Below are 14474 nucleotides of genomic sequence, written 5' to 3' on the forward strand. Positions count from 1 at the left end.
GTTAAGCATCCGACTCTTAATTTTGGCTAGGGTCATGATCCCAGAGTCTTGGGATACAGCCCCACCTCGGGTGTACGCTAAGCATGGAGCCTGCTTGAGATTCTCTCTTTCTACCCTCTGCCCCTCTTCCCTGTTCGCTCTCTGACTCTCTCTCTAAAATAAATAAATAAATAAATAAATAAATAAATAAATAAATAAACAAACAAACAAACAAACAAACTAATTTTTTAAATTAGTTCATAGTGTGGAAAAAGTGGAGTTGGAGCCCTATTCCATTATATTAAAAAATAAAATCTAAATGCATTGAAAACCAAAATGCGAAAGGTAAAGTTATAAAGCCAATGGAAAAAAATATTGGAAAATATCTCTGTGGTCTCAGTTAGGCAAGACCGCAAAAGTGCAAGCCATAGAAGAGAAATTTGTAAATTTGACTAGATGCAAGTTATATCTATTAAATGAAAAATTCCAAAAGTAAGATTAACAGCTGGGTGACAGAAAGATATTTGTAAATGATTGGGGATTCATATGTAGAAAGTACTACAAATCAGCAAGAAAAAGACCAGAAAATCCACCAGCAAAAATTCTGATGAGGCAATTCACAGAAGGAGAAACCTGATAAATTTATGAAGAGCTGCTCAAAGTTGCTAGCATTAAATGAAAACAAGATACCACTTTACATCCATCAGATGAGAAACAATTAGCCCAATAATCCTACGTACTGGTGAGGATATAGGAAAACGGGAACACTTGTGACTAGCTAATAGAATGAATGGTGTAGCCATTCTGTACAACGGTCTTGCAGTACTTAGTGAAATTAATATGTTTATATCCACAACCCAATAGCTTTGCAATCCCACTCCATGGTTTATATTGCTAAGAAACTCTCATGTGGGTTCCCAAGCAGAGCTGCGTGAAGGTCTTCATTGCAGCATGTTTGTGGAGGTAAAGATCTGGAAGTCAGCTGACTGCGCCTCACTGGGAAAATGGATAAGTAAAATGTGGTCTGTGCATGCAGTGGAATACTAGGCAGCAGTCAGAAGCAACGAATTACATTCACATACGGTAACAGTGGCATACGGGCATTCCCACTTTTTGAAAGTTCGCTTTCTACCACCCCGCTTTTACACAAGACCTACTCTAGTGTGTGTTTTCACCAACTGAGGGAGGTCCACAGACGGTTTTCACTTTCGTGAAAAAAGGCAAGAAGTGAAAATAGCATGCAGCATTTGTTGGGCAGTGAGCTGTTCAGAGGCAGTGCGCCCCTGAGCAGCGAGAGTGGCCTGGCCAACCTCCTTCCCCCGGAACGGTGCTCAGCATCCCCGCATCAAGCCCCACGGCTTTGAACTGTATCTGTGAGCATCTGTGTTTCCTCTTGATTTGTTGTGTGCATCTGTTAGCAAGATGTGTCTTAAGGTGTCAGAAGAGCCTTAGAGACGTTATTTTTGGAGTCTGGGAACGCTCAAAAAATTTTCCACATAAATTAATGGTAACTGCTTCTTTAGTTTATGCCATGTCAGCTTACAAACGGTTTCATAGGTATGCTGTACTTTCAGATAGTGGGGGACACCGATATCTTAAAAGTGTTAAGATTAAGTGGAAGAAACATTCAAATACAAAACAATTGTATGTAACTTCAAGTAAGTCACGTATGTATAAACACAAATAATACATATAGTATATTTTTATATTTATATATTGTATATTTTATTTATACATATATTTTATATACATTTATAAATATACACACAAACGGATATATACAAATAGAGGTAGGATAAAGAATGTAAAGATGAATAAAATAGGAGATTGCCTTTGCTTTGTCCAGTGATAAAAATATATGATGAACTCAGGAGCTTGAGTGACTTCGTTTTTTTTTTTTTTTGCCTGGTGTCCTAAAAGGAATATGAATTTTTAAAAGTAAAATAAGTACAATACGGATATTATCATCTTATTAAATTGTATTTGAAGATTAAATGAGTAATTCAGATAAAGCACTTAGCTGAGCATCTAGCACATACTAAACACTCCATAAATGTTATCGATTATTGTTATTAGCACTACTCATGACATAGCTCCTGCCAGTCGATTGGAGTTGGCACGAAAGACCAACTGAATTTAGATGATTTCCCTCAAGAGATCCCTCCAGGTCTAACAGTCTATAACAGTACTAGAGGGATAGGCAGGTCTCGGCAGCAGACCCAGAAGCAAGCAGGAGATATGCTGAGTCTTGGGGAATGGAAGTGGCTACCAGGTTTTTTTGCAGTGTCCAAGGAAACCTTGATGGTTAACTTGGGAGAACACCGATACAATGCACAAACTAGGAAAGTAGAGACCGCAAAGTAAATAGTGCCATGAAGCTTAGAGAGAGTTTAAGTACTTCGGTGTACTTCCTCCAAAGGGGTGTTTTCTTCTAGCATTTTGATTTCACCTTATAAAACCGTAGCTGAATTGCAAATGTTAGCTATTCAGAGGGTGTTGGCTTTGGATCATTCCTTCCTCTTCTTCCTCCTCCCCACCCCCCCCCCTCCCCCCTCTTCCTCCTGCTTCCTTGAAGTGGGACCCAGCTTATCTTAGCGAACTAAGCAAGATCATCACCTAGTGGTCTGTTTCTCAAAGTGCTGACACAAGATCCTGGTCCCAGAGAGCAGGGAACATGTGCCAAATCCCTGCCCTCATGTTAATTCAACAAGCATTGACTGGGACTCTATGCCAGGCACTATTCTGGTGTCTGGGGATATAGAGCTGCTAACACAAAATGACAGGTTTAAAAATAAAATTAAGGAAGTGTCAACTCCAAAACTTAAGAGCCTTCCCGAAGTGACATTGCATTATAATGTGTTTATTTTCCACTGGTTTTCCACAGATCATAGATGAAGAAGAAACACAGTTTATGAGTAATTGCCCCGTCGCGGTCACCGAAAGCACCCCACGGAGGAGGACAAGGATCCAGGTGTTCTGGATTGCGCCACCAGCAGGAACAGGCTGCGTGATTCTAAAGTAAGTAAACGAGGGATGCTTGTCACACTTCACTCTCCTTCCCTATGGTCTATCGAAGACTTCAAGGTGTGACTGCAGAAAGAACAGTGGCTTTGCTGAGGCATCAGATGAGTTGCATCATCTCTCTGCCCTTAGTTATCTTAACTCTGAAATGGGGCCAAGGGCCATCACTGATGAAATGCTATAAACACAACCATTCAACTGAATCTCCATTTTTATCTAGTTCAATGATTCTCATGGCCGCTCTCCATCTTCTCGAGATATCGATACTAGGGTTGGTTAAGGAAAATTACAAACCAGATGAGCATAATCTTTGACTTCCTCCATCTGGAACTTAACACCTACTGTCCTTAAATTGTGGTAGGCTGACCTGAGACCCAACTGTAACCTCCTTGGCCTCTGGCCCTGCTTTATAATTTTGTCTTCTTCCTCCTTCCCTCAAAATTGTCCTCTTGGGCCACTTCCTCTCTGGTCTCCTGATCCTCCCTTTGGTGAGTTACGATGCATTTTAAGAGGCATTAACTTAACCAGCTGGTGGTTTTCCTTTGAAAGGTAACATTATCTCAAAACTGTGTCTCCAGAATGGTATGCCATAGAATGATGTTCAGGGAGATGTAAATAGGTGGGCAGGAAACCAATTTCTACAGTTAAATAAGTTTGGAAAATGCTTTATATAGATTCATTACATATATTAGCATATTTAAGGTTTTGCAAAGTCCTACTAAAACGATATCTGTTTAACTTGGTTTCACCAGCGTTTCCCAAACTTATTTGACTCCTTTTTTTCTGAGACATATATTAACATTCACAAGTTGGGCAAATGCAGCCGTAACCTATTTTAAATAGATTTTAAAACTTTATAGAATGATCTTGAGAATTTTAGGATTTCAGGCAGGCAAATTGTCATAGGTAGACAGGGCTCCAATCCCAGCATCTAAGAAGCCATTTTCCCATGGAGGTAAGGGGCTAGGACCTCCCCAGTCGTCTTCCTCTTATTTGAGTCCTCCTAGGGCCTTATTTATGTATTTGGTTCATTTGTCTACACTTCTGGCAGGTGGACATTTCTACAGTCTTACAACTGTGGTTAATTCCAGCCCACCTCTGAGGAGTGGCTGGTAAGGAGGTGTTCCAACTAGACAGTCCAGCCCCTATGTCTCCTGGACTCAGCTGTGCCTGGTTTACGGAAGAAAGCCTACAGAGGTCTCTGGAAGCCTCTGTCCATTGCCCAGGCCCTGCCCTGTCTTTGTCTGGCTTCCCTTTGCTGCCATCTGTCTATATATCACTTGTGTCTTACTTTAATGCAAGCTGAACATTCTTACTCAGATTCCTTGAGACGTTTGTCTCTTGGCATTAATCTGTATCAGTAAATTTTTAAAAAAACACAATTAGCAGTAGAACTTTTCAAAATAAAACCTTATATACAAACCCCAGTATAGAACATGTATCTAATATCTAGTTGGAATATGGGAGAAGGCCTGTGGAAATAAAGGCCACTGAAATGAGAACAAATTGGGGCTACTTATCCAGTACTCTCTATATAGTAAGGGAGTCAGCCACCATCACTAGCCTTTGGCAGGGATTCAGAGACTGGCAGAGGAAAGCTTTATAGGGGGAAAAAAGGGCAGACTGCTGGTGTGATCTGAATGGAGGGTAGGGTATTAACATGGGAAAGTTGGAAGCAGGCTAACTAAAAGCAGAACATCTTATGTGATTGGTTTGGAAAGCATGTTTGGCTTTCTCTGGTTGGTCCTGAGTTGGAAATAGAGGAGGCTGTGGGGGCAAAAATTAGAGGAGCTGGTGGTCATTGACAAGTACCAAATGTCACGACAGGGGTTGTGGTTTGGCTTCCCAGGCCGGTTGCTACAGAGGTTGGGGTTATAGTTCTATTGTGTGGTCACATGTGACCTGACTTTTGTCCATGAGCACTTTCAGTGTCTCACTCTGGAGACTCGGTTCCCAGCATGGCTTTTTGGTTCCCACACTCTGGCCCATGGCTGCCCAGTTACTCTGCAGAGCCTGGGGCTCTGAAGAACATTGGAAAACATGAGATTTATGTGATGAGTCTTCCTGCTCTGAAAATCCTTATCCTTCTTGTCCTCCTGGCTCCGATCTCTGGTTTTCTTTGACTTCTTGTTCTCACAAACCAGAAGTGTTTCATCTTCCTGGCAGAAGCCAGAAAGGCATCTCTTGTTTACCCGTTAACAATGAACATATGTGAACATATGTTTATCCATTAACAGTGAACAAGTGTGGCTTGTTCAGTCGCTCGTTCTTTCAGCAAATGTAACTGAGCTTCTATTCGCCCACGCGTCCACGATAGATAGACAACTGAGGTATACTCTTGGCCCTTGAAGTTCTCATGGGCCAAATGGAAGAGAGAGAAAAGGTCAGCGAGTCCTTTCTATGTACCAGTAACTCGGCAGCACAGCTAGCACGTTTTATCAGATATAATCTTCAGAACAAACTACCCTCATTTGACAGAGGAAGTCCCAGCAAATGAGGGAAGTTTCTTGAGTCACATGTCCATTGCATTCCAAAGCCCCATGTTCTTCCTTTCTCTTGGTTTTTGTTTGTTTGTTTGTTTGTTTGTTTGTTTGAGAGGGTATCTGGAGCAGCAAATCAAAGATATCCCGCACAGATGGGAAATCAAAATCTACCTATGTTTCCCAAAATGACTAATTAGTTGTCCCACCTCCGTTTATTGAATAGTTTGTCCTTTCCCCTAATTGTGTGAAATACTGCTTCATCAAATATAAATCTTTACACAGGTCCGTTCTGTTCTGCTGATCTTATCTATTTCTGCACAAAACCCACACCATTTTATAGCATAATTTTATGTTTTGATAGCAAGTCATTGCTCATTAATCTTCTAGTTCAAAACGTTCATGGCCATTCAAGCAGATTCATAATTCCAGACGAATCGTAGAATAAGTTTGTTTTAGTTCAATAAAACTTATATTGGGATTTTGAATGGTGTTGCATTGAATTAATAGTTTAGTGTGGGAAATGTCAGCATCCCTACAATATGTTTTCCCAGTCAGAAATATGGAATATCCCTATTTATTCAGATCTTTTATATCCTTCAGTAAAGTACACTGATTTTTCTTCATTGAGATTCCATTTTTTTGTGTGGCTTTCTCCTCATAGGTAGTCTTGTTGCTTTTGTGAGTGGGCTCTTTTTTCCTGTGACACTTCCTAATCATTAATTGCCTGTGTTTAGGAGAGCCATTGATTCTTGTACACTGAGTTTGGATTTGGACACTGTTGAACTCTCTCGATAGTTCTTATGGCTTGTTCTTTCATTCTTTTGGGAAATAATGAATGAGTATACCTTGTATTTCCTTTTCATGTTTTAGTTTATTATCTATCACCTCTATTAGACTACTAAATAGTGCTGTTCATGCTTATTCCTGCCTTTAATGGGGATACTATTATATTTTACTTTTAAGTATGACACGAAGTACAGGCTCCAAATTGATGCTTTAATCAAGTTGAGGACTCTATCTCGCTGAGAAAGTTTCCTTCTCTTTCATGTAGGAGGCAGCATTTGGGAAACTGGCCAACCAGAGTATACTAGGATTGAGAAGGACTCAGGTTATCAACAATGATCCTGACTTCCAAGATATTTTCACTCTAGTTGTGGTATAAAAAAATATATATGCAAAGGTTAGCAAGCCCCAGACAAACATGAACTGTGGACAGTAAAGTGTGGTTAGAAAGAAGATGAGTGAGGAATGGAATAAGGGGAGCACCAGAGTTTCCAGGAAGGGTTAGTTTCTATCTTAAAGGCTAGAGTAGGCTTTGGATAAATGCACAAGGCTATTCCGGCCCAAGGGGTGGCCCTGGTGAAATTGAGGTGAGAATCTGGAGGTGAGCATAAACACGGCAGCCCGAGAGACAGACCCAGTGAGATTAGAAGGTCTTTGGGGGCCGATATCCATTGCTGAATCACGGAGGTCTTCCAGTGTCAAGATAAAGAGATTGAATTTGATTCAAGAGGAACAAGGGAGCCATTAGTGGGTATTAAATGGTGGACTGACAGGCTGGGGGGAAAGTTCATTAAAGAGTTAGTAAGGACATTTAAGTCTGGCAGCAAAGCTCAGGGCAGATGAAAGGGGAGATTCTGACTTGGTTGCAGAACGCTTGCTTGCAAAAGGAACATTTGTGTTGCAGTGTTTGGTTAATATTCCTGGTAGAATAAGCTGCAGAGTTTGCTAAATGTCTGTAGATGACAGCTCGGAAGTCTGCTTGGTTACTAGTGTTCCTTTGCCCAGGAGGGCAGGAAGGGAAGCACACAGCAATTATGACTTTCCTTTTGGCACAAACCTGACACCATTTCCATTTTCCATTTGGATGCAAAGATTTGAGCATTTCTAAATTACAGGCTTTCCAGGCAGACCTCCTTATAGCCTTCTCCCTACAAACGAATGACCCAGCACTTAAAGTTGCCCTGGCAGGCCATCATGCTGCCGGGATGCTGTAAACATTATAGCGAAGGAGCAACTGATTGAAAGAAAAGGCCCCCTGTGAACAGCACAGATGTGTACAGACCCCACCAGAGGGAAATCTTGTCCCCTTAAATCTGACGAAAATTTTGTCCCCTGAAGTGATCCTCTCTTTTCGTATGTTTGTAACCTTTATTACATGCATTTATAATTGGATTTCTGACACCCATTCATAACTTTTGGGGAGGGTCCGAGATGTGGGTCCTCTTGCTCCTGGGGAGATGGTTACTTGATAAGCCATTTGGGGAATTCAGCCTTTTGAAACAATGCAGGTAGTTAGTACTCAATAGGCAAGAGCCAAGCCCTGTTCTAGGTGCGTTACAAATACGTATGTAGTCCTCACAGCCACCCTATGGACCAGATACTACCAGAGGAAGCCGACGCACAGGAGAGAGTAAATAACTTGCCCACCGTCACAGGGTACGTGACAGAGCTGGGATTGAAACAGAAGATCTGGGCTCCGGAGTCTGTGATCGGAACTCTACCCTCTAAGATTGGTGCTACTGGATCAAGTTCATCTCCAGAACCATTAGTTGCCAAATCTGCCTCTTCTGCCTACCGTGTGCTTCATATTCATTGCCTTATCCACAGACTCTTCTCACCACAGTATTACAGGAACCACCTAATTGCTCACTATGGTTCCTTGCCCTCCCTCCGCTCTTTCCTCTGGGATAAGTCTTGCTGTCCTCGTATACAGCTGAGTCATATCACGTACCTACCAAAGCTGAACGGGCCTCTCTATCACCTTCAAGATAAAGTCCAGAATTTTAATCAGAGCATTTAAGTCTCCCCATGTCCTTTACCAGAGTCCCTGACCAGCCTCTTCCTGCACTTCCATGAACCCCGTGCTCCAGCCATTCCCGTCTGCCCATTCTCTTGGTGACATTTATTGAGCACCTCCTGTGTGTAGTCTCGAAGGACTCAGAGGCCGTCTTTGAGCAGGTCGCAGTCCTAGGAGTGAAACACAAAACAAATCAGGTTCACAATCTTTAATCTGCAGTTTTGAAAGCCAAAAATCTCTAAACTCCCAAAGAGTTTTTTTTTAACTCCCTTTAGGGCCCGAACCTGTCCTGAACTGACTTGAAGTTGTTTATAGTCTTTTAGTGTAAATATCACTGAGTTGGATATCCAGACCCTGATAGGAATGTTACAAAATATATGGAATTTGAATTGCATTGTCTTTCTGAAATCCAAAAATATTCCGAATTCTGAAATACACCTGGCCTTGGGGGGGTCGATAAGGGAGCTTTGCCCTGTCCATACAGTCTACGGTGGGAAGTTTAGTAACAAAAGTATCACTCCAAGTGCACAGAGGAGGTAGCCCTGTGGCAGGACTGGGTTGCACATAAATGTTAAAGAGAAGCAACACATTGCTTGCCAGTGAAATAACCTATTTCCAGATCTGAGAACTTATTCAGTGTTACCCATTGCCAGAGAATAAAGTCAAAATACCTTAGCATGGTGTCCAAGGCCCTTCGTGACTTGTTTCAGTCACCTTTACAGACTCATTTCTACGTGCTTCTCCTCTCCACAGGAGACTGAGCCTCATGGAGGGATCTATTTTACTCCTTTCTGTGGCCCTAGTGCAGGAGTTGGCAAATCACAGCCTGTAGGTCAAATCCAGCCCCCTGCCTGTTTTTGTGAATAAAGATTTATTGGAACACAGCCATGTTCATCCATTTACGTATTGTTGAGGGCTGTTTTCATGCTACTGCAACAGAATTGAGAAGGTGCGACAGCCAAATATTTTTTCTCTGGCGCTTTATAGAAGAAGTGTACTGACCCCTGCTCTAATGCATACCCCCAGTGCTAACAACTTAGTAACAGTTGATTCCTGTCCCAGGTCCTCCTAAAAGCCCAGCTGAGACAAAGGCTTTTTTTGTGGGAAGTTTATTTGGGAAGTGATCCCCAGGGGCAGGGGAGAGGGACGGTAGGGAAGACATGATTCAGTCAAGTGTTATTAACTTGGCCATCAGTGTAGGCAACTGGTACTTGATCCCACCGGGACCTTTGTGAAGCCTTGTGACGCATGTCTCAGAACAGTGTGCCCAAGGATAGTGGGGAAAGCCATTATCCATTGGCTTCCATCTTCCATTGGTCAAGGTTGGCCCCACAAGCATTAACTCCCTCACACACTTCTGGGTTGCGCACATGTTAGAATTAATCAGATTCCGAACACATACTGCAGCACCAGAGAAGCTCTGGGACAGGAATCAAGAGATGTACCACGCAGACGAAGTGTGCATCCTGCAATTACAGTAGGGCAGAGCTGGTCACCGCCATGACGGTCATTGGGGTCAGAGTTGGGACAGGAGGGATGTGAAGAGGCAGGCATACACAGGTGCCCGATGCATCGATTAGTGTGCCTGACAATGTGAGTAGCTTATATCCCTCACCAAGCACTGGGTGTGCAGCGTGCCTTATCTCACTTAATTCTCCTAAAAGCCTATCTCTCTTTTCTCTGTAGGGCTTTCCCATTTTGTTGATGAGAGAGCCAAGGTTTAGAGAGTTTACATCCAGAGTAATAAAGCAGTTGGGTGATGAAGGGGGGACTTAAACCCACTTCCGTGTGACGCCAAAACGTTTGTTGTTAACTAAACACCACTGAACTACCCTGACTGAGTTGTTCACTCTCCATCTCTCCTCCGCCTTTTGCCTCAGTTGGTCTATGAGGTCTGTGAGTGCAGAGCCCCTCCTGTAAACCAGGGGGTAGAGGATTGTCTGTTGGGGGGAAGGGTGGTTTGAGGCAGGGGAAAGATGTTGTTCCCAAGGGAGGAAACTAATTGCCATTTAGAAAATGGAAACAAACCCTGAGATCTGGCAAGAGGAAGGCTTATTCGTGGGAAGAGAGGCTGGGTCTTAAGGAGGAATTAGCGAACGCTCATAATACTTTGGAACTTCACAGAGCTCACCAAACCTTTTTATCTTGGAAGGAAATAACAGAGGAAACCCACATGAGATGACTGTGTATGATTTAGAGGAAGCTGGCAGCGTTAGGAGGATCTGGGGTGCAGCTTCCCCCACAGTTTTTCTGGCATTAGGTATTGAGAAGAACCACAGGTTCCTTTGTTGTGAGTCAGGGTGGCTCTCCCATGAGGCTGTCCAGGACCTCAGCCATGCCAACCGGGGGAGGAAGCAAGGAGTGGACAGAAAGGAGCTGGGAAGCCCTGAGCCTGTTGAAGTGGCTAGTTCTGGGAGAGCACTTGGAAAGACCAAGGCCATGGCTAAAAGGGCAACATGTGCTTGGCCTAGGAAGATTTAGATGCCCTGAGATCTACCATCCGACTGGTAGAATCCAGATGCCAGGAGTTCCTGCGAGGCCAGCAGTGGCGTGGTTCCAGGGGAGCAGTGCAATGCCAGCAGAGTTTCATTCAGCAGCTGGAGTCCCAGGTGCAGGATCCAGCCCCCGGGGGAGGAACTGGCATGCAGTAAATAGGAAGTGTGGGCTGCTGAGCTCGGGTGCAAGTACTGTTCCACAGAATGTGCCTACACTATGAGGGGCCCCGGGGGGTGAGAGTCCCGTCTGCCTCTGTCATGCACCAGGGCCCAGGGCCCCACAGCAAGACCACTTCCAGTCCTTCCCCACTGATAGAGCAGCAGCTTCTGGTACGTTCCCTACCCTGGTCGTGGTGGGGTCAATGCACGATGTTTTGACCCTGTGGACATTTTTAAAAATTAAGATTAAATTCACATAACATGAAATTAACCATTTTATTTTTTTAAATTTTTTTTAACGTTTATTTATTTTGAAGGAGAGAGAGACAGAGCATGAGTGGGGGGGGGGGGAGCAGAGAGAGAGAGAGAGAGAGAGAGAGAGAGACAGAATCGGAAGTGGGTTCCAGGCTCTGAGCTGTCAGCACAGAGCCTGATGCGGGGCTCAAACTCACAAACCGTGAGATCACAACCTGAGCTGAAGTTGGACGCTTAACCGACTGAGCCACCCCGGCGCCCCAACCATTTTATTTTTTTAACGTTTATTTATTTATTTTGAGAGAGAGTGTGTGTGTATGTGTAAGCAGGGGAGGGACAGAGAGAGGGAGGGAGAGAGAGAATCCCAAGCAGGCTCCTTGCTGTGAGTGCAGAGCCAGACCTAGGGCTCCATCCCATGACCCTGGGATCATCACCTGAGCCAAAATCATGAGTCCGACAATCAACTGACTGAGCCACCCAGACACCCCTAAAAATAACCATTTTTTTAAATTAAAGTTTTGTCTTTGTTTTTTTAATTTATTTTTATTCTGAGAGACAGAGAGAGACAGAGAATGAGAGAGCACCCGCAAGAGTGGAGGAGGGGCAGAGAGAGATGGAGATAGAATCCCAAGGAGGCTCTGCACAGACAGGGACAGTACAGAGCCTGACATGGGGCTGGAACCCACGAACCATTGAGATCATGACCTGAGCTGAAATCAAGGGTCAGATGCTGAACCGACGGATCCACCCAGGCGCCCCTAAAATTAAACATCTTAAAGCCACCAGTTCAGTGGTATTTAGTACACAATGTTTGCAACCTCCACTCCTGTCTGGTTCCACAACATTTGTACTGCTCCAGAGTAAACCCCTCACCCATTAAGCAGCTTCTCCCGATTCTCCTGCCCACAGCCCCTGGCTACCACCAATCTGCCTTTGCCGATTGATATTTCGTACAGTATGTGGCCTTTTGCGTCTGGCTTTTTCCACTGAGCGAAGTGTTTTTGAGGTTCATCCATATTGCAGCATGTATTGGCAGTTCGTTCCTTTAAATATCTGTGTAATGTCCCATTAAATGTGTCTACCCCAATTTGTTTATCCCTGTGGACATTTTTGACATGAAATAATCAAAGGATAAAAATCGAAATATTTGGGCAACGGTGAAAAAGTACACTATGGTATCACACACGCATGTATTTAGTCTCTCGATGTCTTGCTCCACTGCTGAGCCTCACCCCATCCTTGGGAAGGATGGTGAGGACTCTGGGACAAGGGTAGAGAGGGACAAAGAAATGGTTGCATGCCTCCTTTGTCTTTCAGGATCATGAAGAAAGGGTGAAAAAGGTGAACATATTTCACCCTGTCGCCAACATGGCTTGCTTAGATCTTTTGCACCCAGTATGGGACTGCGGTGTAAGCAAGTCACGTGTACCTGGGTGTTCGTTACTGGAACCAGAAGAAGCAGGGGCTGGAGCCCTCTGACGACGCAGACAATGCTGAAGGACAAGCCAGTGTCCTTGGTGCCAGAGAAGAAGACAATCCTCCCCCAGAGGCCCACAGCGCCATCACCATTCACTTTCAACTGCCAGGTGGAGAATTGTCTCTGAATCCTTAGCCTCCCTGCAAGCCTGCTTGCCACAGACAACACTCAACCTAAAGCCGATGAAGAAATGAGATGATATAAGAAGAAAGAACGTCCCCTGCTCCTTCCACGATTGATTATTACAAGCTGATTTTAGCTCCATTTTTCCTTGGGCATTTCCCGAAGATTTCACATTTAACAGCCCCTGGAAGCCAGGAAAATAGGAGAAAAAGCTCCTTTATATCCGAGTTCTATGCTATTCATAAATGAAAATCTTGTTAATTTAGAGTTTGACAGCTGTGGTACATTTGTAAGTCCAGGGCAGCTGTCATCAGTGCTCCGGCTTATTTTTCAAACAGATGTTTAATTTGACTTTAGTGCTATTGCCAATTTTTTAGGGGAAAAAGAGGGGGAAGCAGAAACAGAAATAATCATTATATTCATCATTTGGTTTCCTTTCAAAACATAAATCGGCATGATTAACGATGACATCAGAATTGCTCTAATTACAGTTTTGGGTGCAGGACTGGTTAGCTCTCCTCTCCTACGTGGTCCAAGGTCCTTTTCCCCACCCCACCCCCCCCAAAGTCAGAGGCTGTTTTGTGATAATTACACCCAGACTCTGAAAAAAGTCCCAGCTACCCAAAAAAAGCCTTCCAGAATTCAGGAAAAAAGTGGGGAGTGGTGAAGGATGGGTGACGGGGCCACAACCCCAGATGAAAGCCGCGGGGCTGAGTCTTGTCTTGAGGCCGTGGAATCAGGAAACCGGCAAGAGCAAACAGAGCCCTCAGAATGGCAGCTAGGGTCTCCCACTCACTCTTTTCATATCTACCGTGCCTATGTGGCTCAGGCAGCTGGGTTCGTGCATGCTCACAGTGTGCAAATCGGTCTCAGTGTATAAAATTAAACACATCTGTGGCTCCACGTAGAAATCTGATGAGTCAGAATGTACTTGAATAGGCCCCGCTGTTCTCGTCCACGTTGCTTGGAGGAATCTTCCTTCACACCAGCTGTGTTGCTAGGTAAACCTATTTCCCGGATCTGATTTCTCTGCTGCCGCTTTTTTGTGTTTGGCTTTCAGTGGTCTCAATTTGGCTTTGACTTACTTTGTACCTATCACGGGCTCAGTCACTGCCCTCAGCCCCTCTTTGACGATGCCTCTGTAGCAGGGACACTGCACAATCACACACTGCGTATCTTTTGACATTGAGAGGGAAGACACCTTGCCTTCTTCCTCAGTCAATCACCGTGACATGTGCTATGCCAAAGAAGAATCCACCGCAAGGAAAAATTTGGCAGACGTCCTGGATCCCAGCTCTGAAGTCATGGTTTGAAAGAAGAATCATCCACAGCCTCATCCAACTAGTGCTGGAAATAACAGGACGCTCTAAACAGAACCAAGATGAGGGTTCTAAGGGCCAGTCTGCCTTCTCCAAGGGGAGCCCCACATCTTTTTAAATGGGAAGTTTTGTTTGCAGATTGTTAATCGGGAACTAATTCTTCCTTAACTACCGATTTACCAAGCTTCTGCCGTGTCAACCAACCACCCAAGAATTATGGAGAATATTTAGGGAATTGCTACATGTATCACAAACTCCTGGCTGTTGCTTGCCACCCCACCCATCTACCTAGAGCTAGACTGTGGGTCCATTCCTCAGGCAATTCTCCCCAACTTTGCTCCACACTTGGAGCCCCATGGCTTA

At 44.1% G+C, this 14474-nt stretch overlaps 1 protein-coding gene across 2 annotated transcripts in view; it reads left to right on the top strand.

Annotated features, from left to right (window-relative positions):
• SPON1 (spondin 1) overlaps window positions 1–14474 on the top strand; it is a 258254-nt gene that overhangs the window by 70413 nt on the left and 173367 nt on the right. For both annotated transcript variants that reach the window (XR_006193702.1, XM_042905445.1), the window contains exon 3: window positions 2864–2997. Coding sequence is in view for 1 of the 2 variants with exons in the window: in XM_042905445.1 (XP_042761379.1) it covers window positions 2864–2997 (134 nt within the window). In the remaining variant the exon portion in view is untranslated. The remainder of the gene's footprint in view (window positions 1–2863; window positions 2998–14474) is intronic.

This window comes from Panthera leo, chromosome D1, assembly GCF_018350215.1.
Source record: "Panthera leo isolate Ple1 chromosome D1, P.leo_Ple1_pat1.1, whole genome shotgun sequence".
Taxonomy (NCBI): domain Eukaryota; kingdom Metazoa; phylum Chordata; class Mammalia; order Carnivora; family Felidae; genus Panthera; species Panthera leo.